At 34.0% G+C, this 26,205-nt stretch overlaps 1 protein-coding gene and 1 long non-coding RNA gene across 3 annotated transcripts in view; both read left to right on the forward strand.

Moving 5' to 3' along the window:
* Positions 1-7: 7 nt before the first annotated feature.
* Positions 8-26,205, forward strand: part of LOC123552016 (phosphatidylinositol 4-phosphate 5-kinase-like protein 1) — a 39,464-nt gene continuing 13,266 nt past the window's right edge. The window contains exons 1-8 of one of the 2 annotated variants that reach the window (XM_053525078.1): positions 8-144; positions 11,933-12,166; positions 19,010-19,075; positions 20,274-20,431; positions 20,696-20,764; positions 21,446-21,536; positions 22,446-22,541; positions 23,624-23,668. In XM_053525078.1, coding sequence (XP_053381053.1) covers positions 11,975-12,166; positions 19,010-19,075; positions 20,274-20,431; positions 20,696-20,764; positions 21,446-21,536; positions 22,446-22,541; positions 23,624-23,668 — 717 coding nt within the window. In that variant the 5' untranslated portion in view covers positions 8-144; positions 11,933-11,974. The remainder of the gene's footprint in view (positions 145-11,932; positions 12,167-19,009; positions 19,076-20,273; positions 20,432-20,695; positions 20,765-21,445; positions 21,537-22,445; positions 22,542-23,623; positions 23,669-26,205) is intronic. The other variant, XM_053525079.1, reaches the window with a different exon arrangement.
* LOC128549043 (uncharacterized) overlaps positions 2,563-26,205 on the forward strand; it is a 49,621-nt gene continuing 25,978 nt past the window's right edge. The window contains exon 1 of the long non-coding RNA XR_008367445.1: positions 2,563-2,958. This is a non-coding gene — a long non-coding RNA (uncharacterized LOC128549043). The remainder of the gene's footprint in view (positions 2,959-26,205) is intronic.

Below are 26,205 nucleotides of genomic sequence, written 5' to 3' on the forward strand. Positions count from 1 at the left end.
CATTTGGATTTTTCGGTTGTTTTCCTTAAACAGTTATGGTTTTTTCCAGTTTGTAAACAATCATGTAACTAACTTCTAATAATAATGCAAACATTAAGATTTTCAGGTTTACAGCATGTTCATTTGAATACAAGCAGAAAACTGGTAAGGAGCATAATTATTTCAACATTTTTTTCCATTTGTATAAGCATTGAACAGCAGTTCAGTTGAACTGACAGACACACCCATTTTATCTCATATTCTTCAGAATCGGAGTCACAAAAAATATTTGTCATAGTGCATCACATTTGCCAAAAACGTGTAAAATTAATGGCAGTGGCTAGAGAACCGGAATTGGTTCCCTGGACAGTGAACTTATTCGTCAGGAACCAGTTCTCTAACTAGACAAGCTTACTGTCGCTGAGTGGCTGCTTTTTAATTTCAGACTTTTACAGTTTGACCATCACAATATAAAACAAACTGTATACATCGGATTAGTTTGACTAGTTCTCTAACCAAAATACTGTGCATAGGCTAGGAAACCAGAATTTTATTTCTATGCATAATGCTGCCAAAATCCACTTTGTTTCTTGATAAGTGTCATGCATATTATTATCTTAATTAATTTTACTGTGCCCTTGCATTTAACTGTCTCCAAAAGTGTACTCGCTGCATAACGTGTTCGTCATATTGAAATGAAATAAACTAGTACGAATGAATGTGTGAAAACTACTTTGCCGTTTTTAAATGTTATTTGCTTTAAACATGTACTATGTTTAAATTATTTAAATATAAAATAATATTGATTTGTATTTGCATCATTACATGTTTATAGATGTACAGACTAATTTAATTGCCATTAAAACTTCCTGCAGATTCTTTGATCACTTTAAATACTGGTTGTAACACCTCGGCATTTTATGTTCAAAGATATGTGAGCAGTACTAAATAAAAGAAATTACTTAATTTGTTTTAATATTTCTTTTATTGTATTGTACATTACGGCTTGCTCCTATGCCGACGATTTCCGCATTCATTCGTACTAGTTTATTTTATCATTCCAATATGGCAGACGCTGGACAGTATGCGACGAGTACATTTTAGGAACACAGTAAACACAGATAAATGAAAGGGCATATGGCTTGCTGATATGGTAAAATTAATTTTAAGATAATATCATGCATCATGATACTTACCGTAGTAACTTACCAAAAGAAACAAAGTGAATTTCGGCAGCTTTATGCATAGAAATAAAATTTCAGTTCCCTAGCCTATGCACTTGGCTAGAGAACCGGTTTCGGACAAATAAGTTCGCTGTCTAGGGAACCGATTCCGGTTCTCTAGCCACTGCCAAAATTAATAGGGCCACATGTATCTTTACCCCATCAAATATTTCATATGACAAAACTGAGTTGTTTTTTTCTGAGGCTCTTGATTTTTAAAATAGTTTTCAGCAAGGAACTGGCTAGTCAAACTAATCTGATGCCTACAGTTTGAGTTTGTTTAATTTATATTGTGACAGTCAAACTGTAATGGTGGCTGCAAATGTCAGAAATTAAAAAGCAGCCACTCAGCGACAGTAAGCTTGTCTAGAAAATGCCCTGAGGGGTCAGGTAATGCCTAATACATATTTGGCCTGTGATGCGTCTGCAGAGCCAGTAGACTGCCCGTATCCTCCTTTCCGTGCGGAGACAGGAGGCAGCATTGTGATTTTCATACGGATTCACGGGCTGCACAGCCTCTACGGTTTTCTTTAGCGAAAAGTTCTACAAATTTGAAAAAATTGTATGCCCATAGAGTCCATAGACATGTTGCAGGTGGCATTAAATATTGCACAATCCACGCATGGGCACCATTAGGAGGCCGTACGCTGATCATGCAGAAGGCTTTAAGATATATGATGTAGTCTCATTTTATTTGTTCATCTTGTGTTTTGTAACAGAACACAACTTTTTTCTTGTTATTACAAATCTTCACATATCAGAAACTGTTGTGTTTGTGTGATCTTTGATGATGCTTTCAGAGTTGCTTCTATATAAACATACAATATTTCTTAAAAGAAATGTCACAATATAGGAATCATAGGACTTCATTACTAAAAAGGGAATTATATGTGTAGGCAGCTGGTTAGATCAGTCAGTAGAGCACATGTCCTGTAAGCAAGGGGTACAGTGTGGGACTGACCACATCTTTTTCTCACCCTGTCAGGCTGTCACACAGATAGCAATGTATCTAAAATAGTTTATAAGTATAATGTAAGAACATGGTGCCCAAAAGAAATGGTACGGAAATTGTAGACTCGTATGTGGGACCTTTGCCTGGCCCTCGCACAGCTGTCGCAAGGTTGCCTCTTGCTGCCCATGCAGTACCCGTGAAATCACACAATCATCCCGCAGCAACCCTGCAGTGGCTGCACCATTGCCGTGCAGCGGCCTTGATATGGGCAAAATATTTTTCAGATGGTTATTAACCAGGTTTTCAACGAAAACCTGAGTTATTAGATTGGGGTAGGTGTCGGGCGGGCGGCGGTGGTGGCGGTGGCGGTGGTGGCGGCGGCGGCGGCGGCGGCAAACTGGTGTTTCCGGTCAATAATTTTTGTTTCGGTAAAGATATTTGAATAAAACTTGTTATGTATGTAGCTTATATTAAGACAAAGGCTGGGATTGATTTTGGGGTTTCTGGGGTCAAGGTCAAGGTCACTGTTACTTAAAATAGAAAAAAGGTTTCCGGTCAATGACTTTTGTTTTGGTAAAGATATTTAAATAAAACTTGGTATGTATGTAGCTTATATCAAGACAAAGGCTGGGATTGATTTTGGGGTTTCTTGGGTTAAGGTCAAGGTCACTATTACTTAAAATAGAAAAAGGGTTTCCGGTCAATAACTTTACTTAGGAATGAGCTATCATGATGAAACTTCGTGTATAGAAAACTTATATAAAGTTGTAGCTTGGGATTGATTTTGGGGTTTCTGGGATCAAGGTCAAGGTCATTGTTACTAAAAATAGGGTTAGGATTAGGTTAGGGTTAGAGTTAGCATATCTTCTACATGCATGGAGGGATTTTGATGAAAGTTGGCACAATTGTTCACCATCATGAGACGGAGTGTCATGCGCAAGAACCAGGTCCCTAGGTCTAAGGTCAAGGTCACACTTAGAGGTCAAAGGATACAAGAATGAAAACTTTGTCCGGAGCATATCTTCTTCATGCATAGAGGGATTTTGATGTAACTTGGCACAATTATACACCATCATGAGACGAAGTGTCTTGCGCAGTTCCCATCTTTAGAATTACTTCCCTTTGTTGTTACTATAAATAGCTTATATTGTAACTTTTTCATTACTAGACGTAGGGAAAAATCGAGACCACTTTTCTGTAGTACAACATGCATGTTACATCCAATTTTGAGGTGTATTTTGACCAATCTCTACCTGGTAAGGATTTCTGTGTGGACTTACAATTTTTTTTTTTTTTTTTTTTTTTTTTTTAAAGATTAACTTCCCTTAGTTGTTACTATAAATAACTTATATTGTAACTTTTTTATAACTGACCGTAGGGAAAAGCCAAGACCACTTTTCTGTGGTACAACATAGTTGTTACTTTCTAATTTTAGATGTATTTTAAGGTATCTCTACCTGGTAAGGAGTTTTTTTGTGGACTTAGAAAAACAAAAGAATTACAATGATTACTAAACAACCACAAAATTAAAATTACATCTGCAAATACAGGTGCTAGAGTAAAGAAATTTGCTGTGACGGGCATATATTGTGACATTCTGGCACTCTTGTTTATTCTTATGAAAAGTGTTGAAAACCTGGTTTCGTGGCATTGCCGTGTTTCTTGTATATATTACATATCTTCTCCACATAGCCTCAGCACAGGCATCATACAATTTCTGTGAGAAGCTTGCGGAGACTGCACGGCAGCTGCACTGAAATTGCATGATTTCCATGTAATCTCCACACAGCATCTGTACAGATTTCTCCCGGCCTTCACCTGAGAGCCTGTACAAAAAATTGCACGATACAAGGTAAATCGTAGACTAATTTATCACATGGCCCCCGGATCAAATGTGAATTAGACATAACCAGACCTCTAGACCCAGGGTCTTGAGATCTGACAATCAACGTACATGAACTTATATGTACTGTACTACCTGTGTATATGGTAATTGCTGGGTAAAATTTATGATTAGTTGCTGTTATATATTATAAATGTTTTTCAATATTCAGTAATCATATATTCTGATAGAGATTTATTTAAAGGACAAAATGACCTTTACATAGAGTTGGACCCTAATTGGAAATGTGTATTTTATTACAATAATACCTTTTATGAAATTTTGTAATTACCTCCCTTTAATGTTAAAGTATTTAAAAGTGGACTTCGTTTGATTTCAATTTCATTTCTACTTTTACATTAAATTTTGCATTTAATAAATATTGGGCTATTCAATAACCTGAAACAAAAGGCAAATTTTAAAACAGCATGTAGCTTCGGAATTCATCAGTATAGACAAAGGGAGTTAATAATAATTCAGTAAACTTGTATTTCTAATTAAATTGGCAAAATATGTATTGTCAATGCAAATCTATGACACCTTTTATTTCTGTAGTGCTTATATCCATATAACTCCTTAAGCAAAATGTGTTTATTTAATTTATACTTACGCTAAAATAACACTATCTTGGTTGGGCATCCAGGATAGGAAAATCAAATTTTAAAATACTTCCAGTGAAAATCTGATGTGTATTAAGAACTCATTGTTCATAAATAAGTGTAAATGCTCAGTTGGATAAGTTTTGAACAAGTTCGTTAGTTGACCAAAACTATAGTTTGCATTTTTTTCAGCTTCAATTTATGATGAAGTTTTTTTGTGCCCCCGCCCTGTTTCACCTTGTGACTTGCCTAGCTCAAAAAGTATTTGATGTAAATTAATGAAAACTTGCATAAGTCTTTATCATGATATAAACTTGTGCACCTCTTATTTTTCATCTGGCTCCACCCCTGTTTTTAAAGTTATGGCCCCTGACATAGTCAAAAATGTACATTTTCACCTAATGACGTGACTAGCTCAAAAAGTATTTGGTGTAAATTCATGAAACCTTGCATGAGTCTATATCATGATGTGACCTATTTGAAATGTTTATTTTATTATTTTTATAAAATTTTGTAATTACTCCCCTTTAATATGAAAGTATATAAAGAGCTGGGTATTTCTTTTTATTTTGATACAATGTCTAGTTTTACATTTGCATTATCATAGACATATCAACTATTGAACAATCTGAACCAAAATGCAAGTTTTAAAGCTGTGTGTAGCTTCTGAATTCATTTATTTCCAATCTATCTTGGTTGCGCAACCAAGATAGGCAAAGGGAGGTAATAATGATTTTTCAAACTTGCGTTTCTAATGATTTCCATCTAAATACATAATTTTTAATGCAAATATTTTACAAATATATCACAATATGTCTAATATTTATACATTTCCTTAGGCAAAGTATGTTTATCAAATTTTTACTTATGATAAAATAATCTAATTTGTATTAAGTGTTAAGTGAACATAAATGAGTGTAAATGATCAGATGCTAAAGTTTCGAACAAATCCGTTACATTGCCAAAATCTGATTATCCACCATTAAGGCTACATTTGAATTATTGCCCTTATTTGTGACAAATGTACCAGTGGCACACCCAGTGTCTTACAGACACATTCTAGTTTTATGTACCCTGTGTCTTACAGACACATTCTAGTTTTATGTTATCTCAGTAACCGCTTGTGGGAATGGACAGAAGCTTCACACTTGTTCATGATGATGATTTAAACTGCTATGCATAACTCTGCTTTTTACTTTAACGAGGTTATGCCATTTTTTCAACTTTTTATGTTCATTTATTGAACTTACATTAGGCCTAAAAAAAAATTCTTTGTTTCCGGTAACATGCTCAAAAAAATTAGGGTAGGTAGGTCGGAAATTTTTGTTTTTTTTTTAATTTTTTTTTATTAAGGGAGACTTTTCGAAAATTATTTTTTGGTCAAAATATGATTACAAATAAGGGGGTTATGCCTTTAGAGCATCAGTAAGTGGATTTCTAACATCACTGGCCATGTCTGAAGCATAAAAAGTGCAGTTTTGCATCATTTTGTTAAAAAGTTGAAAAAAATATTCTCCAAGGCCATAAAAACATTTAGGGTCGGGCCAAAAATTTAGGGTAGGTCGGGATACTGGAAACAATTTTTTTTTTTTTTGCAAACAATTATCAATTATTATGTCAGGATATTTTTGGGGGTAGGGTGGGGGATTGGAGATGGGTGTAGTTCTGTTAGGAGGAAGAAATTGTGTCATATAAATAAAAAATGGGGAAAAGTCATACCAAAATGTGTCACAATTTTTTTATGAATATGCTACAGTCTGGATGAAAATTACATGTACATGTGCATGAAAAGAGTGCTATATTAAATGTGGTATAATAATAAAAAAATTTTTTTTAATATACTGCATTGTGTACTGAGGTCCTCTATCCATTTGAATCAGGTGAGTAATATAGGGCCTTGATGGCCCTAGTGTTTAATTTGGGTGTTGGTTTTAGAAACGGGAAAGAGCCCTATTTTGGCCTGCAAAATAAAAAAAAAATCAGAAAATAACTTCTGTATATATTTTACCAGACTACTTAAATAGTTATTAATTGCTGGTTGAATCACTTTTGTTTATTTTCTTTGTTTCTTTTCTTTTTACATATTATGCCAAAAAAAAAAGCATCAAGTGAAAGTACTTTCTAAATTTTGAAAAGGATGTTAATCTAGATGGTCAGTTAAATAAAAAGAAAAACAGGGCCAGTGAACTATTTTTATGTAGGTGTAAATTTTGAATACCAAAAGGTTAAACATAGAGACTTCAAAGGAATCTTAGGTGTGGCGATTTTCTGTGTTGACAAAGTAGGTAATTAGATATAAAATTGCTAAACAGTTATACAATGTATGTGGGTGCATGTTTTTCAGCAATTATGATTATGTACTACCTATAGCATATATTTTTAAGTGCCCATCTCACTGTCTCAAAAATATATATATGTAGCAAACCAATTAACAGTATGATAATACTGGTGAAATGTCCTTATTGATCACCTCTAGTAAGCATACACTTGGCCATAGCAGCCAGTAAGCTAACTTCCAAGATAGATTATTTTGTTCTAATTTCAATTAGTTTTAAGCAGCCACCTGCCTCTAGCTGCCAGATTGTGTCACTCCCGTAGCTGACTGCTAAACACAGGTTTGACTGTAGTATTATAGCTTTTCCAGAAAAAAAGTTAAATTATCTGTTATAGCAAATGTGTATGATAGTGTATGCGTATACCGGTAGCAATTATAAATTTGCTGGTCATGGAACCTGTAAAAACCTGTAGCATTTGTGTGTGAAGTATGTAGTACTTGTGGTAATTGTTTTTTTGTACATTTAGCAATTGTTTATAAAGTACGTAGTGCCTGTGGCAGTTTTGTACAAAGTATGTATATTGTAGTACCTGTAGTATTTGTGTATGAAAAATGTAATACCTGTAGAAATTGTGTATGAAGTAGGTAGTACCCAAAGCAATTGTGTTTTGTATATAGCACCTGTGGCAATTTTGTAAAAAGTATGTATTACCTTTAGCATTTGTGTATGAAAAATGAAATAACTGTAGAAATTATGTAAGGAGTATGTAGTACCTTAAGCTATTGTGTATGTAGTACCTGTAGCATTTGTGTATGAAAAATGTAAAACCTGTAGAAATGGTGTATGAAGTATGTAGTACCCTAAGCAGTTGTGTATGAAATATGTAGTACCCTAAGCAGTTGTGTGTGAAATATGTAGTACCTGTGGCAACTGTGTAAAGTGTGTGAAAAATGTATAACCTGTAGAAATTGTGTATGAAGCACGTAGTACCTGTGGACATTGGGTATGAAGTATGTAGTATGCCTGTAGCAATTTGGTTTGGAGTATGTAGTACCTATAGCAATTGTGTATGAAGCATTTAGTACATGTGGACATCGGGTATGAAGTATGTAGTATGCCTGTATCAATTTGGTATGGGGTATGTAATACCTATAGTAATTGTATATGAAGCATGTAGTACCTGTGGACATTGGGTATGAAGTATGTAGTATGCCTGTAGCAATTTGGTATGGAGTATGTAGTACCTATAGCAATTGTGTATGAAGCACGTAGTACCTGTGGACATTGGGTATGAAGTATGTAGTATGCCTGTAGCAATTTGGTATGAAGCATGTAGTACCTTTGGACATTGGGTATGAAGCATGTAGTATGCCTGTAGCAATTTGGAATAGAGTATGTAGAACCTATAGCAATTGTGTATGAAGCATGCAGTACCTGTGGACACTGGGTATGAAACATGTAGTATGCCTGTAGCAATTTGGAATAGAGTATGTAGAACCTATAGCAATTGTGTATGAAGCATGTAGTACATGTTTTGTACTGGTAGCAGTCAAGAATGAATAATGTAGTTCCTGTAGCAATCATGTTTAAAGTATATACTTATTCATACATAATATAATGGCAATTTCAGATTTACCAATTTACTAAAACTGTCGACAGCAGATATAGCAACTGTATTATAGGTATTGATCCATATTTGCTCTCTCAACAAATTAAAATTTCTCCTTATATAGAAATGACAGTGATGATATATCTGATATGCTTTATTCAGTGATTGAATGAAACTCCGCATTTGGGATTTACCATTGACTGAAAACAATTATCAGAGAAGTATATTTTAAAGATTTAATAATGTTTGAAAATGGTTGCCAGTTAAATGCCTTTTACTTTATGTAGATGTAAGTAATAATGTTAAGATGTTGAAATATGATCGTGGTTCCAATAATTAAACATTGTCTGTGTTGAATGTAGATGGATATGAAAGAGACACGCCTCTAGGTAAATAGCAAAATGTCTTGCAATTACATACATTGTATTTGATATATTACGATAATTATGATAATTTATCATAACTAAGTATTATTCAAGTTGATATTTTATTAGATATAGAAATCAGCTAAATTAGGATCAATAGAGTACTTTTCCTGTTTTACCAGCTAAACATTAGTGTTTTTATGTATATTTTAAAGTGGCTTGTCTCCAGATTGTTCAACAACAAAAAAAATGATTTTTTTTAGATATCTTGAAATAAATGCTATATTTCTTAAGAAGGCTTTAAAACTTAATTACTAACAAACTTTATGTTACGGAAACACATGAGAATTTGCTTTTTATTTTACTACTTTTTACAATGAAAATTGAAAAGCGTTTGTCATGCTTTTACTCCAGGTAAACTGTCTCTATTATAAATATCTATATTTTGAAGTCCTTATTCACTACTTCAGCTATAGCGCTTTTGGTTACGACAACAGGAAAATGTCTACATTGCCACGGCGGTCCGGGATTCGATTCCCGACGTGGTCATTTTTTTTTCTTGATTTGGAATTTTTTAAATATTTTAGAAACAAAAATTCATATTCTAATGTTCATAATATGACCAAAACTTCAATTTGAAAGAAAGATTATTTTTTAGCGAAATCTGGAGGCATGCTGCTTTAATAAATACTTCCCTGACCTCTCTAAACCACTTTATTCACAATTATTATAAGTAAAGACGTCACTTTCAAAATTCCGAAGAATTTTTTTTTAATTACATCCGAAGATGTGCCCCTTTAATGAATCAGTTATGATGATATTGATAATATACATTGTAAGTTGACATTGATTTTTTCAAACATTCAAAGTAGGTTTTTTTTTTTTAGATTAGGTTATTTGCTTAAGTCCAAACAATTTTTAATCATTTTTAATTTATTCAGGTGTTATAGAACATGAGTATATTTGTTCAGATATGGTCTAAATTTTTTGCAGGATTTTGTGGCCAAATTTTTCTACTGTATTTCCACAAACAAAATTGCTGTTGTAATGAATGAGTTTTAACATAATGCTAAAATTCACCTATGACATGACTGAATTATAAATAAAAATTTCAAATAGTGCTTCTATTAGAGGGGAGCATTTTTGTGGAGGTAAATGATAGGTTTGCCATTTGATTTGTTCAGATCTGTGTTTTGTGTTGATTATTTCATTTACGGGGTATCCAACATTCATATATTTTCACATGTTTTACTAACTAAACACTGAAATTTGTTTTATACACACATTATTCACAATTTCCTATTAAAGACGTCAGTTTCTAAACTTGAAAGAAAAAAATTAAATTACATTTGAAAATGTGCCCCTTTAATGAATCAGTTACAGTGATATTGATCAAAATAAATTGACATTGATTTTTCAAAAAATAAAAGAAGGATTTTTTTAATTCAATATCTGCATATGTCAGGACATATTTTTAATCATTTATTTGGTTATAGAATGTGAGTATATTTGTTCAGGTATGGTCTAAATTGTAATTGAGGATTTGTTGGCTAAATTATTCTGACTTTCAACAGTTGTTACCAAAATAATGCTGAAATTCACTAATGACATAAATAAAATTTAAATGAAAAAAATTATGTAAATGGTTAGGAGTGGCTCTTTTTATTGACAGGGAGCATTTATGCAGAGGTATAGCATAGGTTTGCTATTTAATTTGTTCAGTATTACCTGCCCCATAGCTGCTAATCTTAGTAAACTCCGGGAATCAGGCAAGTTAATATCTATGTTTTTGTGGTGATTTTTTTTCAGCTAAGTTTCATTCCTATATTCATGTCGCTTGTATTTATGTGTTATAAGTCATACATTTTCATTCATCAGATTTGTGCCAGTGCAACTTTTTGGTACTAGATGTAACATAACATATATTTGTTACTGTTAATGGGAGTACTTGTTAAGCTCGCAGTGTCAAAGATCCGGGAGGCATATAGTGTTTGAATTGTCCTTTCATCAGTGGACAGTCCATCAGTCACACTTTCCTGTGTACTCAACTTATCCTACTCAAATGAAACTTTGTATAAGTGGCAAAGCACATAATTATCATCAGTACTTATATGTCTTATTATATTTCTTGAGTAATGCCCCTTTTTATACGCCCAAAGGGACATATTATGTTATGCCCTGGGTGTCTGTCTGGGCATCCGTCCATCAATTAGCAATTTTGTGTCCGCTCCGTAACTCTTGAACCCCTTGAACGATTTCAAAGAATCTTGACACAAATTTCACGACATCGAGACGACGTGCAGAGCGCATGTTCTGGATGGCTCGCTTAAAGGTCAAGGTAACACTTAGAGGTCAATAGTCATATGAGTGTGTTTCTCTGTAAACTCTTGAACTGCTTGAAAGATTGTAAAGAAATTTTCCACAAATGTTCACCACATCGAGACAGTGTGCAGAGCGCATGTTCTGGATGTCTCGCTTTAAGTTCAAGGTCATATTTAGGGGTCAGAGGTGATTGCTGTGTAACTCTTGAACCCCTTGAAGGATGTCGAAGAAACTTGACATATTATGTTCACCACATCGAGACGACATGGGGAGCGCATGTTCTGGATGTCTCACTTTAAGTTCAAGGTCACACTTAGGGGTCAAATGTCGTCACTCTAACTCTTGAACCCCTTGAAAGATTTTGAAGAAACTTGACACAAACATTCAACATAAAAAAAATCGATATAGGCACTTAAATTGCGACAAATGCCATGCAGCTTAACAAATGTGCTGTTATCAGAATGCGCCCACAGCTTAACTAATGTGCTGCTATCAAAATGCGCCAATAGGTTCAGCATAGTACTCAGATGAATGGTAGACCTCTTATACGTTTTTTTTTTCATTTTTCCAAATTTATTGAATGTGTATTCAAATTTAAAATTTGGTTTTGCTTTTTTATGATTATTAGAATGTTGGGAGTAATTTTGTGTGTAAATTACAAACTTGCTTCTCTCTTTTTTTGAGGAAATTTTAAAGCAGTTTTTTCAAATTTTCATATTTTTTAGGCAACAATGCTATGAAATAATAAGTACGGTTAGAAGGCAGTGATGTCTAGAGTGGAAGATAGCACAGGGACCGAGCTTCTGCATGTACGCAGTCGCTGGGACTACGTGAGAAAAAAGCTTAAAAGAAGAGGCGTGGTTGAAGTGAACAAAGCCCATCCGCACCATGATATGCTATGTGCCATACAAGGATCTATTAGGAAACTGCTAACAGAACATCCTGAGGCTAAAGCTAAGGTTTGTATACCTCTTCTGTACATTTAGAAGGTTGAACATCAAAATATTGCTAGTGTTGGTAAATAATTATGAGAAAAATGTACTGTGAATTCATTATTTGTGGAATAATAATTTTCATGGATTTCTTGGTTGCATAACACCACGCATTTAAAACAATTCAGAGGAACACAAAAGTCCCATTTTATTCTACTGTACAGCCTGAAATTGTGGTATTGATGCCTTTTTTTGGACAAAATAACAAATTTCCATATTCAGGAAATTAAATTATTTCACCGTTGTTGAAATTCTTGTATAATATACTATTTCATAACACTGCAAATTTAATGTGAATGCTTTTGATTTTTTCGTCATGAATTTTTTTCTGGCCATAAGCGCTTTTTCTTAGGGGGTGGGGGGAGCATGAATTTCAAATCTAAAAGCTAAATTAGATTGGAAGTTCAGCAGTTACTGTTGCTTATAAGTACCATTATGCTATGGAATATATATGTGCTTTAGTTCAGTCATTTGAAGATAATACAGGACAGATTTCAGTAGATACCGTGGTCAATAAGGACCATTTTTGTCACTGAAACTGCCTTTTAATTTCTTTTCGCCGTAATATGTTCAATGTATTTAACAACTGAACTGCCATGCAATTAAGTGATTTTTATATATATTATGAAATTCCTGTCAATTGTATCAACTTCTTTTTCAATTTGACAATCCCGAACCCCAATAGTGATGCAAAATTTAGGATGTTGGAATGTTGTTGTTTTTGTACAGCTATATAGGTGCCATACCATACATAACAATATACAGTTGAAACTCGTTATCTCAAATTCCAAGGGATCAAGCGTTTTAGTTCGTGATGACCAGAATTTGACTTAAAATGATATTTTCTGCACATGTTTTTAGGACTAGACTTGAAAATACCTTCGATATAGCTGGAAAGTTTGACGTAAACAAGTTTGAGATATTGAGTTTCAGTTGTATTTAAACTGATTGGCTGTTAGCTATACATACACTATATTGAATGTATCTAGTTACAAGGAATTTTTTTTGTTGCTGTTTGAAGCCCCCTGAGAGGAGTATATTTATATCCATTATCTGTCATTCTGCCATTCAGTCCATTCAGTTCTTGTCTAGACCTTAATTCTATCATTCTGCAAGAGATTTTTTTAAAAAGAAAATTTGACACAAATGTTCATCTTATCATGACAGTATCAGGTGCCAAAGAGCAACTTTAATGTGTCTAAGGTCAGAGTCACACTTGACCCTTCACTGAGACCTTCTTGTTTCTGATAGCAAGGTAGTTTCTGAAGTTTGAAGCTGGTTACGTTTGCAAGATTTTAAAAAAATATTTATTTTCACAATAGAAACATTATTAACCTTTAGCCTGCTGGCGGCAAGTGATTCTGCCTTTGCGACCCAGACCAAGATCAGCCTGCACATGCACATCCGTGCAGTCTGATCATGGTCTGCATTCTTTGCTATTCAGTCAGTAAATTTTCAGTAAACACCCCTTCAAATAATAAATAGTATTGCCCAAATTGAATGATAGACCAGTCAATTTTAGAAATATACAGGGTTCGCACAGTCTTAAAAAGCGCTTAAATTTTGCCACTTGAAGTCTGTATGGACCCTGAATTATAGCAGAGTAAAGATAAATAATTATGAAAATTCCTGTGAAGATTATCCCTGGAAATAGCATTTTGCTTTTAAAGCTTATAATCTGAGGTCATGAGGCAAGATAAGAGCCTTTTTTCAGTTCAGTTTGAATTATCTCTTAATATATCTCTGCAATGTCATGTCTCCCATATTGATTTCTCCTGTTTTATGTTAGATTTATTTTCCAGCTCATGACATTTTGCTTTAAATGCTGATGTTAGTTTCTCAAATTTCCTAAGTCTCAGATTTTAATTTAAGAGTTTTATTGCTAGTCTCAAATAAAAGATCAAGTCACTAGTGTAAGGAATTGTCCAATCCTTTAAAATACTTGAGCCGTGCCATGAGAAAACCAACATAGTGGGTTTGTGACCAGCATGGATCCAGACCAGCCTGGGCATCTGTGCAGTCTGGTCAGGATCCATGCTGTTCGCTTTCAAAGCCTGTTGGAATTAGAGAAACTGTTAGCGAACAGCATGGATCCTGACCAGATCCATGCTGGTCGCAAAGCCACTATGTTGGTTTTCCCATGGCACGGCTCACTTATTTCTTAATGTAGAAAATAGACTGGTTTATTCAAACAGATTTGTGTGGAGATAGACAGAAGTGAGAGTATTCAACAGCCTTGTCAATTGAATGAGTATAAAAGTCAAAAAAGGGGCATAATTTTGTAAAATTGCAAAACATGGTTATTGGAACCTGTACAGTGCATATCAGCTCATGACAATGGATAAGTGTGTGAAGTTTTAGTCCTTTCCCATTAGTAGTACTGAGATATATCAGCTAACTTAACCAAAAACTGCTAAGTCAAAAAAGGGGCATAATTTTGTAAAAAAGCAAAATAGAGTTATATGAAACCTGTGCAGTGTATGTCAGTTTATCACAGTAAATAAGTGTGTGAAGTTTCAATCCATTTCCATGAGTGATTACTGAGATACCAGCTTACATACAAAAACTTAACCATATTGGGATGAGGACGCCGACACATGGGTGTGTCCAATAGGTCTACCTATTCTTTGAATAGTCGAGCTAATGAAATTTGAAACCAGTCTTTGAGTACAGTTTTGTCATTGGTCAGTTTCAAATTTGTGCATAGAAACAACCAATCATATGCTTGTGTTTTGAGACTGGTCCCCAATTCCAGTTTTATAATCTTGGATCATGGTTTGTGCCGGTGGCAAGCAGTATATTTACCCACCAGAAGGCATTCTTCCTTTTAACCCTTACCATGCTAAATTTCTATAATGAACTCGTCCAGCTTTCAGTTTGAACAGTACCATTAAAAGGGGTGCTTACCAAAAAGATACTGACTGAATAGCAGGCTGATCATGATCTACACTGGGTTCAAAGGCAGAATTAGTTGTGTCCAGCATGATAAGGGCTATATACCAATAAAAGAAATTGTTCTTTGTTTCGTATAAAATTCAGCTACTTCAGAACAATTTCATTACAGTTTCTAGATTTTCACTCCCTCGTAGACCTATTTTCCACAAGATATCCATACATTTGCTTCAAGAAAATGAAAGGAAAAAGAGGTGTTGAATAGTACGCAGTGAAATGCAAGTCAACTGAAGTCAGGTACCCTCATATTGCTGCATTTCAGAAAGCGGTCCGCAGAATAAACACCCTATTTTCGTTTTTAAGTGAACAACTCGAAAACATGCTAATATTAGCTTGAAAAGTGTCCAATTTTATGTAAAATTAATTCCACAAGTGAAATAAGGCCCATTTGGCCCCCGATTTACGTGCAAATGCGCGAAAAATGGAAAAATTAGGATCTATTTATTAGGGACTTCTTTCGACTGCACCAAGGAAGCACATTTTTAACCGAATTACTGCAATATAATCTAAAGGTTAAAAATTCCTGATTAGCCAACGCTAAATTGAAAAAGCAAGTTTTGTCTAGGTTAGCTGTTGCAAGACTGCCTCTGATTCAAGGAAGTGTTTCTGATATACTAGATGGTTGTCTATAGGAAAAAAGACATTGTACTGTACACTCATATGCTGCATGTTGACAATGCAAGGCTGAGTGAACTGTCAAATTACCTTTGGATCGGGTCAGAGATGCTACAAAACATTATGAACAAACACAAGATAAAAGGAATAGACAGGGTTAAAGAAAAGTGGGGGTTGGGGGTTGGGGAGTGCTTGGGGATTGGGGTGGGGGAATCCCAGTGCCCTAAGTCTTAAAGTAACATCTTATCCTCTGATACTTCTGGTCAGGATTACACCACAATAATATTGGTCTGAAGCATTCTGTCATATATCACTCTCAAGTGTATTCTAGTAGTTCTACAATTATGCCTAAAAAATATTTTGTTTCCGGTAACATGCTCAAAAAAATTAGGGTAGGTAGGTCGGTAATTTTTGTTTTTTGTTTTTTGTTTTTTGTTTTATTTATTTTTGTTAAAAAGTTGAAAAACAAACAATTTTTTTTTTAGGCCTTATGGGCTACCAGAACTTGAAATAGAAAAATCTTGAAATTATTTATTCTCATTGAACCACCTAAAGGGACTTCACAAAACTTGGTCTGAGGTATCTTTGGATTGACCTTCCTTACCAGTAATTTTTATTTCAAATTGTAATACTTGATATAAGGAGGAGCTAAAAACTTTATTGTTGTTCAAGAAACTTGTTCAGGTGCAAGGTTTAAAGATCAAGGTCCTCCTCATGTGAGCGTCTTACGCCAGTTTGGACCTCTTGCATTGTGTACTACTTAATATTCTAACACTTTTAAGATTTTCTTTGATATAAACAAAGAAGGATTTTACCGTGTATTGTCTTGTCGATTAAAACATGTTTCGCAAAATGACCTACTTTTGGTAATGCGTCCATTTACGCCTAAAAAAGGATTCCCGCTTAGTATCCCTTCCTGGTGTAATTCGAATGTGTTAGAATGGAAATATATGTATTTTAGTTTTGTGTGCTTTCTTGGCAAATAAAACACATTTTTTCGTTCAGATGCGTCGTAATTAATTAGATTAGATTACTACGCATCTGAACTCAAAACCGTGTTCAAATTTTCCTACAAAGCACGCACAGCTAAAACCTATTTCCCAAGTATGAGCATTACATTATCCTCAAAATTAAGAATTTTAGTCAAGTAAGTATCCATATATGTACAACTATGAATATTCTGTCTCTCTGTTGAAAGTATCATATTTAATTTATTTTGAACCTGAAAATACTCATTGTTGTTTGTATTTTGAGATCTGTATTGAAAGGCAAGAAAATTCCTTTCTCACAATGAGACAAAAAAACAGCTTCCTTGCAAAACGCAAATGGCATGGGAATCAAATGATTTTAAAATTGAGCCGCACCATGAGAAAACCAACATATTGCATTTGCGACCAGCATGGATCCAGACCAGCCTGCGCATCCGCGCAGTCTGGTCAGGATCCATGCTGTTCGCTTTTAAAGCCTATTGCATTTAGAGAAACTGTTAGCCAACAGCATAGATCCTGACCAGACTGTGCAGATGCGCAGGCTGGTCTGGATCCATGCTGGTCACAAATGCGCTATGTTGGTTTTCTCATGGTGCGGCTCAATTATTAATGGAGTTTTGCTTTGATGTATGGCAACCTTTATTTATGGTATGATATGTGAATAGGTTTAGAAGGCTGTATAAATGATTTCTCCAATATTGCCATGGAATTACTTTATCAAGAATAACTTCTATTAAAATGTCAGATTTCTTCAGTAGGTCACAGTACGTAAGAATATCATGTGGTTAATACTGTACAACTTTGTTGGCTTGAACTCCAGTTGCTGAAAAACCTCCATTTCATTTGGATATCACAGAATCTATATATACTGTAAAAGCACATATTTTCGCTTGATCAAAATTTCGTGAATTTGAGATTTTGAGTGTGTTCACGAGGTTTTATATTTGCGAAATTGTAAAAATGGTATCCTACTTGGATTAGAATTATACTAATGGTGAATATAGCGAAAATTAAACCCTCTTCAAAATTTCTGCTCTTACAGTAATACATACTTTGTTTCTCCGGAGGGGAATTATGATTTGCCGCCTGTCCATTCGTCCATCAGTCACACTAAGAGGGATCCTGCGATAACAGTAAAAGTGCAAAATATTTGTTTTCATGAAACATGGTTGGATGGCAATATGGAGAATATGCGTGCCTTTTCATTTGTTTGCTATGACAAAAGTTGCAGTTTCTATGGCAACAAATAATCCAGAAATATGACAAAAACATGAGATGGAGTAAGATCCTATGAAAACTTCCAGAATTTTTTTTTTTTTACAAAACTTGATCCATCAGTTAATGGCAATATGGAATATATGCTTGTCCTTTTATTTTGTTGCTTTGGCAACAAAATTTAATGTAGTTGCTGTGGCAGTAAATAATTTTAGAATGAGACAAAACAGGACTTAATGTTTTCTGAGGGAACATAGAAAGTATTAGATAATTTTCATGAAATTTGGTGAATATTTAGAAAACAATGTGGAGAACATGCACATTATTTTAATTTCTCTGTTTATCCATCTGTGTGGCCTTCAGTCAGCCGCAGTTGGTGGATTCTGTCATATGTTTATTGATGCAACAGATTGTTTTCATGAAATCTAGGACAAAGATAGAAAGGAAAGCAATATGTAGAATATACAAAGATTTTTTGTTTCAAATTATTATTAGTCTGACCAGAGTCATAGCTTTTGACTTCAAAAGTATGCATAAAAGAGCGTAAAAGTTTGTGTGGAACATATTTCTAAAAGTATTTGACCTAAATTTATTAAATTGTTTAGGAATACCATTCTATATTTAAATTTTGCTGATTTTTGCAATTTTCACAATTAAAAAAGTTTGTGATGCTATTCCTTGTTTTATTAAAAATATGATTTCAAATATGTTCATTTAATAAGATAAAATGAAAAATAAAAAAATACTGTAAAATGAGCCGCACCATGAGAAAACCAACATAGTGCATTTGCGACCAGCATAGATCCAGACCAGCCTGCGCATCCGCGCAGTCTGGTCAGGATCCATGCTGTTCGCTAACGGTTTCTCTAATTGCAATAGGCTTTGAAAGTGAACAGCGTGGATCCTGACCAGACTGCGCAGATGCGCAGGCTGGTCTGGATCCATGCTGGTCGCAAATGCACTATGTTGGTTTTCTCATGGCGCGGCTCATTTGTTAATTTGAGATCAGACTTGTTTCAGCTTTGTCATTTCCTTTCAGGATGAACTTCTGTCAGAAGATTTTAATCAAAAGATCAAGTTTAGTGTTACAACAGACACAGGAAAGGTATGATATCAAGTTAATTAAGAAATGGTACTGGTACTGATGATAAATTCGAACAGATGATAAACTTGATCATCTGAGAATTATTCTATTTATATAATAATGATCGGTGATTTTTAAATTCAAACACACCGTTTCATAGCAGCTGCTTAGAACACCAACAAGTGTCAACAGAAACAACACAGGTAAGTATTTTGGACCAAAACAAGACTTACATTTATCTCAGATAACTACATGTACAAGCATACCAGTATCTTGTCTACTGACATACTCCATCGAATTAAATATCAATAAATTGCTTTTAATATAAAGTAAAACTGTTCAGCATTGTATATGAAAAAGTTTCTATATAATATAATTGAGAAAAGTGCGAATAACAAGGTGGTCTAATTCATCATCAGTCAACATGGAAAAAACTGCCTATTTTGCATACCCCATGCTGTGCCTCATGTCGCATGCACGCCATTGCTAAATTTACTAAATTTAGATTTTAATTAAGACAATTATTCAGTAAGAAGTAAGCTTTATTTTGAGACCAACCATTGATAAAAAGTTGCAGAAATAAAAAAGTGACAGGTAAAAGGCCTCATTTTCTGTCCGGGTTTATTATCAGTACCAGCATAGAGCTTAAATATGGTAACTATACCGATCATAAATATTTGTGGGGACTGATTTATGTGGATTTCATGGTGGAGTCAGTCCACGAAATTTGATTCCAACCAAAAGTAAAATTAGTAAAATTCTCATTAATTTTATGTTTGAAAATTGGAATCCAAGAATTCATGTCCTATTATCCATTTTTGTCAAAACCATAAAATTTTATATCATCGAAATTAAATGATTTCACTGTATGTGATAGTATAATCATATTGATTGGTGCATTTTCTCAGCAGTCTGCCGTTGTAAGTGGTGCCCTTTGATGCTAAAATGTTTGCTTTTCCAACAGTCATCATTAGGACAGTTTTATTTTTTCATTAAAGGTATCCGAGATTGAGCCAATTAAAATAGTATAATTAAAAAAAGGAATAGAAACTGTAAATATAAAATATGAATTACAGATTGAGTAATCCCCATTTGGATATGAAGTACATTTGATGTGTCTGAAATACATGTGAAGGCCCTTTTGCCTTATACTCACTTAAAATGTTAAAGCAGATTTTGTGACAAAGTATTATTGATCTTATCTGTGCTTTTCTTGCAGACTTACCATTTTGCGAGCTATGCAAGTCCAGTGTTTGCTTGTGTCCGATCTGCAGTCAGCATTAAAGAAGATGACTTTCTAGAGAGTTTATCGCCAAAAGATCTTCCTTATCTAGAATTCATTAGCAATTCGCGTAGTGGTCAAGACTTCTACTTTAGGTAGTTACAAATGTATACCGTATATATAGTTAAACGTGTACATAGTATAAATGTGTACTACCACTAAAAGACTGGAAGTTTTTTTTTAAAGAACGACTGTTACTGCATGGCATATAATTATGAACAATGCTGTTTATACACAATTAATCTAGATATTAAATATGTTTGATGAGGATTTTCTATACTTGAAGTAAATATCTATAGATAAAATATATTAGTGAAAGTTTGGCATTGGATATCTTTAATATTCTGATAATGTTTCAGTAACAATCAGCGTTTCATTCTGAAGACAGATGAGCAGAAATGTGTTCATTATTTCCTAACCATTTTAAGGTAAGTGTTTAGTTGATGTGTTTTGTGTACACAGACAAAAGTTCTATAAATAGGGTGGCAAATCACAAATCAAGTGGACCAGGAATTAGTGAAATTTGTTCCCTCAGTATATTAGAAGGAATGTCCCTTTAGTGTACTCTAAACATCAGTTGGTGGACTAGTTTCATGAATTTGTGTTAGTCTATAAAATTAGATCCCAACAAACAGAAGTTAACATAAATTCCAATTTATGTAATCTATTTAACTTAAAATTCAGGAACTGATGTAGTCACATGAAACATCTGTTTTGGCTGAGAGCATGAAATTTTGTGCCCTCAAAATTGCATGATTTTATAGTAGTTAACTACAATTTGAATTGCAACTGGTTTGTGAAGAAACTCTTTCATATTTGCCTTTTTCTAGCTGATTATAGACATCCATTTACATTTTGGCAATTTAAGCAGCTGATAAATAAGGCTGATTTCTGTTAAGTTATCCAACTTTACAACTTCTTTACTAGAATGCTGGTCATTTTGATAAATTTTTTGGTGCATGATATTCTTAAAAATTTGACTGGCATTTGCATTTAGACTGAAAAGTTGGATGTTTGATATATATATGTATAATTGCAGTTATAAGTACTAAAAAAATATAATTTTCTAATTTTATGCATGTAGGATATTTCTTCTTCTTTTTTTCCAGAGATTATTTAGATCATTTTCACAACTACCCACACTCACTGTTGGTGAAATTTCTTGGCTTGTATTCTATAAAGAAGCCTCGATCTAGAAAAGTAAGTCTTATTTCCTTCATTGTTTTGTAAAAGAGACACAATTTAAAGTATATGGTAACTGTTCAGCTTTAATGGTTGAGGAAAATATTAGCTGCCCTCCATATAGTCCAAATGGTAGGATGTTTATGGACAGGGTGAAACTTGATTGTCACTGTCCTGTCAAAGGGTCCATCATGGCAACTATAAAGTATAGGATCGTAAAATAAGCTATCCCAATATTAAAGCTGAACGTGTACGGATACCCTTCCTATAACCACTAAGTGCAGATAAAGTGGTCTTGTGGTAATACCATCTTACTTTGAAACCAGGGGTTGTGAGTTCAAGCACTCCTTTCTCCAACTAAATTACTAAAATTCAGATAAGAGTACATGTATATGGGTTCTTAACACCTGGCATGCTAAAGAAACCATAGGCAAACAAATAAAATTCCCATTTCCTTGATCTCTAAAAATTCACAATCCATAATTTTATTACATGTACCCATGAAATAGCCATTTTAGACAAAAACACGAAGATTCGGGTATGTTGGCAAAATTGATGATTTCAAAATAGGTGCTTTCTGCCTTTGAGCAATTTTCAATTTTACTTTTTCTCTGCCTCACTTACATTAAATCTTATGTCTTTGTTTACAAAAAGCTATGAAAATTTTACAATATTTGTTATGTTACCAGTTTAATTTAAAGTTATATTACTTATATTACTACTTTTCAGCATCTCATACCTGGTGGTATCTGTGGCCAGGAGAGTATGAGTTAATTTAATATACAAAGGAGCTACTGGTATAATTTTTTTCACATCTCTGGTACAATGCAGCCTGAGATCAAAGCCACAACCTTCCATACTGGAAGCAGAAGATTTACCACTAGGCTGCTGAGAATAATTATTAAAATTGATCTATATGATTTTCAGAAGTACTTCCTGGTGATGCAGAGTATTTTCTATCCAACAGTGAGACTTGAAGAGAGGTTTGATATCAAAGGATGCCTGGCTAATAGATATCAAAATGTAAGATTTTTTTTTTTTATATATATATTGCTAAAATTAATGTTTTACCGGTATGCTTTTTCTAACTTACTGGACTGAAATACCCATGTGGCATTCTTATTTACCTAGCAGTGAAAAATTTTAGTAGTAGATCACCTTTTCTTACCTGTCTAGCAGGGAAAGACACTTTTTCAGGTAGCAGATCATCATTTCTTACCTACCTAGCAAGGAAAGAGAATGTTTTTCAGGTATATAAAAGACCACCTTTTCTTGCCTATCTAGCTGGCCGGGAAAGAGAATGTTTTACAGGCATTACATCACCTTTTCTTACCTTTCTAGCAGGGAAAAACAATGCTTTCTAAGTAGTAGATCACCCTGTCTTGTTCAGCTGGCCTAGGTCACAACACTTCAGTGTGTTCCATAATTGCTGAATAAGTTACTAGGCTAAAAAAATACATTATGTGACACAATTGCCAAGTGGTTAAAGGTAACTTTTAATCACTTGCCCATCACCTATGTGGGTTAGAAAACTTTCTTGGGATGGTAGATTTTATTATATTAGAGCAAATTATCCAGCTGACTTATGAAAGGTCAGTGGTTTTACCCAGATGCCATAAAAAATGCCCAGAAGGGCACTACCAAGAGTTGGAAATATGTGATGGTGTACCTTGAAACCCCAGCCTATCCCCAAGAAAAAGATATATAAAAAAGAAAGAAATATAGCAAAAAGAGGATTTTGTATAACACTACTAAACACTACAGTAGTAAGAAAATAAGTCTTCCATGGCTTTTAAGTTTTAGCAGTAAGATAAAATTCTAGAACTTTGTTTCAGGATTTATCACAACCTTGCCTCCTGGCCAGGAGATAAACTGAAGCAAATTACTTTTACCTGCAAATTCATTTATGGACAAAACTCAATCTCTAGAAGGATTTCCTTAACCACAACTCATAAACATGGTAGATTCACTTTGTTTCAATAAAGAAAAGCATTTGAAATTTTGATGTTACATAATATGCTATAAAACCTACTAAGGTTTTATTTTTGTAGGAGTAGAAGTTATATGTTTGAAATAATAATTTGTAAGATTACCACATATCAAAGGTTTGGCTGTGTTGCTTTGGTACCCTGACCAAGCGGTCTGAAAGTGTGAGTAAAAATCTATGCTTGGTTCACGCATCAAGAATATTTTTTTCTGTGCCTTGCATCTTAGCTTTTATATAACTGTTTGCTTCTATCTTTTTTATGCCCCCGTTCGAAGCAGAGAGAGTATTTTGTTTTGCACATTGTCAGTCGGTTAGGTGGTATCCCATTTGGTTTCCTATTAGTAATTAGAGAATTCTTGGCCTCACAGTGGTCAGGATAATTGCTTGCGGTCAGTAGATGATCCCTATTGTTTTATGGGTCAGTAGGTCAAAGTCAAGGTCACAATGATCTTTTGACTGAAACGGTTCCCGCTCAATAATTAAACAATGCTTTGACTGTCAATCTTCAGTAGTCAGTAGACAATCCCTGTAGGCATGAAGGGGGCATTTAGCTGGATATGCCTCCGTGGTCCACTCAAATGTAGTCCATATCAATATATAGTGCAATTTTCCCGCCTAGTTAAGGCCATTTTCATGCCAGATATAAGCTTTATTGATGCTTGATTGTAAAAAGGAATGTCCGCAGATGATTTTAAGCTACCTTATATGCTTCAAAAGTTGATTGGAAGCTGCCTTGTAAAATGAAAGTGAAAGTAGGTATTTCCTGATGTCTACCTACGCAATATTAGCGTCTTCATCATGTGTCTCAGTCACGTGACCATGGTTTCACTGCATTATGGTCAACCCCATATTTTTTGGGTATATTTTGATTGCCTAAAGACAGACCTTCAAGACAAGGGTAGTCTTGCAGGAAGTGAAAGGCTAGAAATCTTGATAAAAATATGTTATAAGTTGTTAATTTTATATAGAAAATAGTAGCGGAGGCATTTAATACCTTCATACCTGTAGTTTTTGAGGTCATTTGGTCAAGATCACACCATACACAATTACTTACCCACTTGCCTTCAACAGGCCTTCATAGTGTGGAGTTTGGGGAGCATATGTGTGTTACAGTTCTTGTTTGACCAATATTTCATATTTTATTTCATTACAATAAATAGAGTCATTTGATTGAGACCTGGAAATAATCAGATTAAAACTGTTAAAGCGTTGAATGTACACTCAATCTTGTCTTTAAAGACTATCCAAGGTAAGCAAAAATTAAAGCATTGATGTACAGTCAGTCTTGTCTTTAAAGACCATTGTTAGTAAGTAAAGAAAATGATCTTTGCATAATGATGGTTTCTAAACTTGAAAATAAAATCATAGCAAGATTTACAGTTTTGGTCTTGTTTCAAAGTGGTCTTTGATATAGGTTTGACTGTGTTGTATATACCGAGTACATCGAAAAATGCAACATTTGGTCTACTGTCAATATTTTTTTAACCTGATAATTGACAAAAAACTGCACTTACTTGATATTTTTTGTTTTGTTTTGGTTTTGGATGATGGTCAGGTTTCTACATGATTTTACAATACTACAAAATTCAAATATACAGATACAAGGAGAGTATGAAGATATCGAGGGTAAAAACGTTGCATTTCTAGTTGTATACTGAGCATATAATTGGTTCAGCTTCATGTATACTGTGAAATTGTTAATATTCATAGAGGACAACTTCCATGGATTTCATGGCTGTTACTCGATCCACAAAATTAAATTCAAACGAACAGAAAATTCCTGCCTATGCTAATTTTAATACTAACATTTGAAGTCCATGAATTTAACACACCATGAAGTAAGCGGTTTGGTACAAACCACAAAATTTCATGCCCACCAAATTACATGATTTCACAGTATACACTTTTAAACATGTACAGTGATATATCATGCTTATTATTTATAGCAAATAAAATAATCGCAAAAAAAAACCTTTGTATTATTTACAGTAAAATACAAGCAGGGATTCACGAGAAATAATCTGATTATTCAAGTAACCTTTACACTTTCTAATTTATATAAGGGCAAGCCAGTACAATCCAATATTTTTTGCTAACTAGATTTATTTAGCTTAACCAAGTAGCATGTGATGATATAAAGCCACACCTCCTTGCCTGTAGTAGAATTAGATAGAAGTTAATTATTTCAACAAAGCCATGATATAAAGCAAGTTAAATAAGCACTTACTCTAGAAATTATATTAAAAAGAAGAATTTGCAAAATATGTGTAAAATTGTTCAGTCTTTCCAAATCCCCATTTAAAAAAAAATTGTTGGTCAGTTTTTGAAAATACCATGGTTATATTTTCTTTCTATGGCAATGTCTACAGCAAAATACTGATTAGAGCCCATTAACATCTTCCATTTAGGATTTAACCCTGATCATGCTGGACATGATTGATTCTGCCTTTGTGACCAGGATAGATTATGATCAGCCTGCACATCCATGCAGTCTGATCCTGATCTGCACTGTTCGCCATTCAATCAGTATATTTTTGGTAAGCACTCCTTTTAACAGTTAATGGTACTGTCCGAATTGAAAGATGGACAAGTTCGTTATAGAAAGTTAGCAGGCCAAGGATTGATATATTTTCTGTGAAGAGATGACTCAAAACCCAGGATAACTTGCACAGTTTGCTCATCCCCTTGTGACTTCTAGTG

Source organism: Mercenaria mercenaria, chromosome 15 (assembly GCF_021730395.1).
Source record: "Mercenaria mercenaria strain notata chromosome 15, MADL_Memer_1, whole genome shotgun sequence".
Lineage (NCBI taxonomy): Eukaryota > Metazoa > Mollusca > Bivalvia > Venerida > Veneridae > Mercenaria > Mercenaria mercenaria.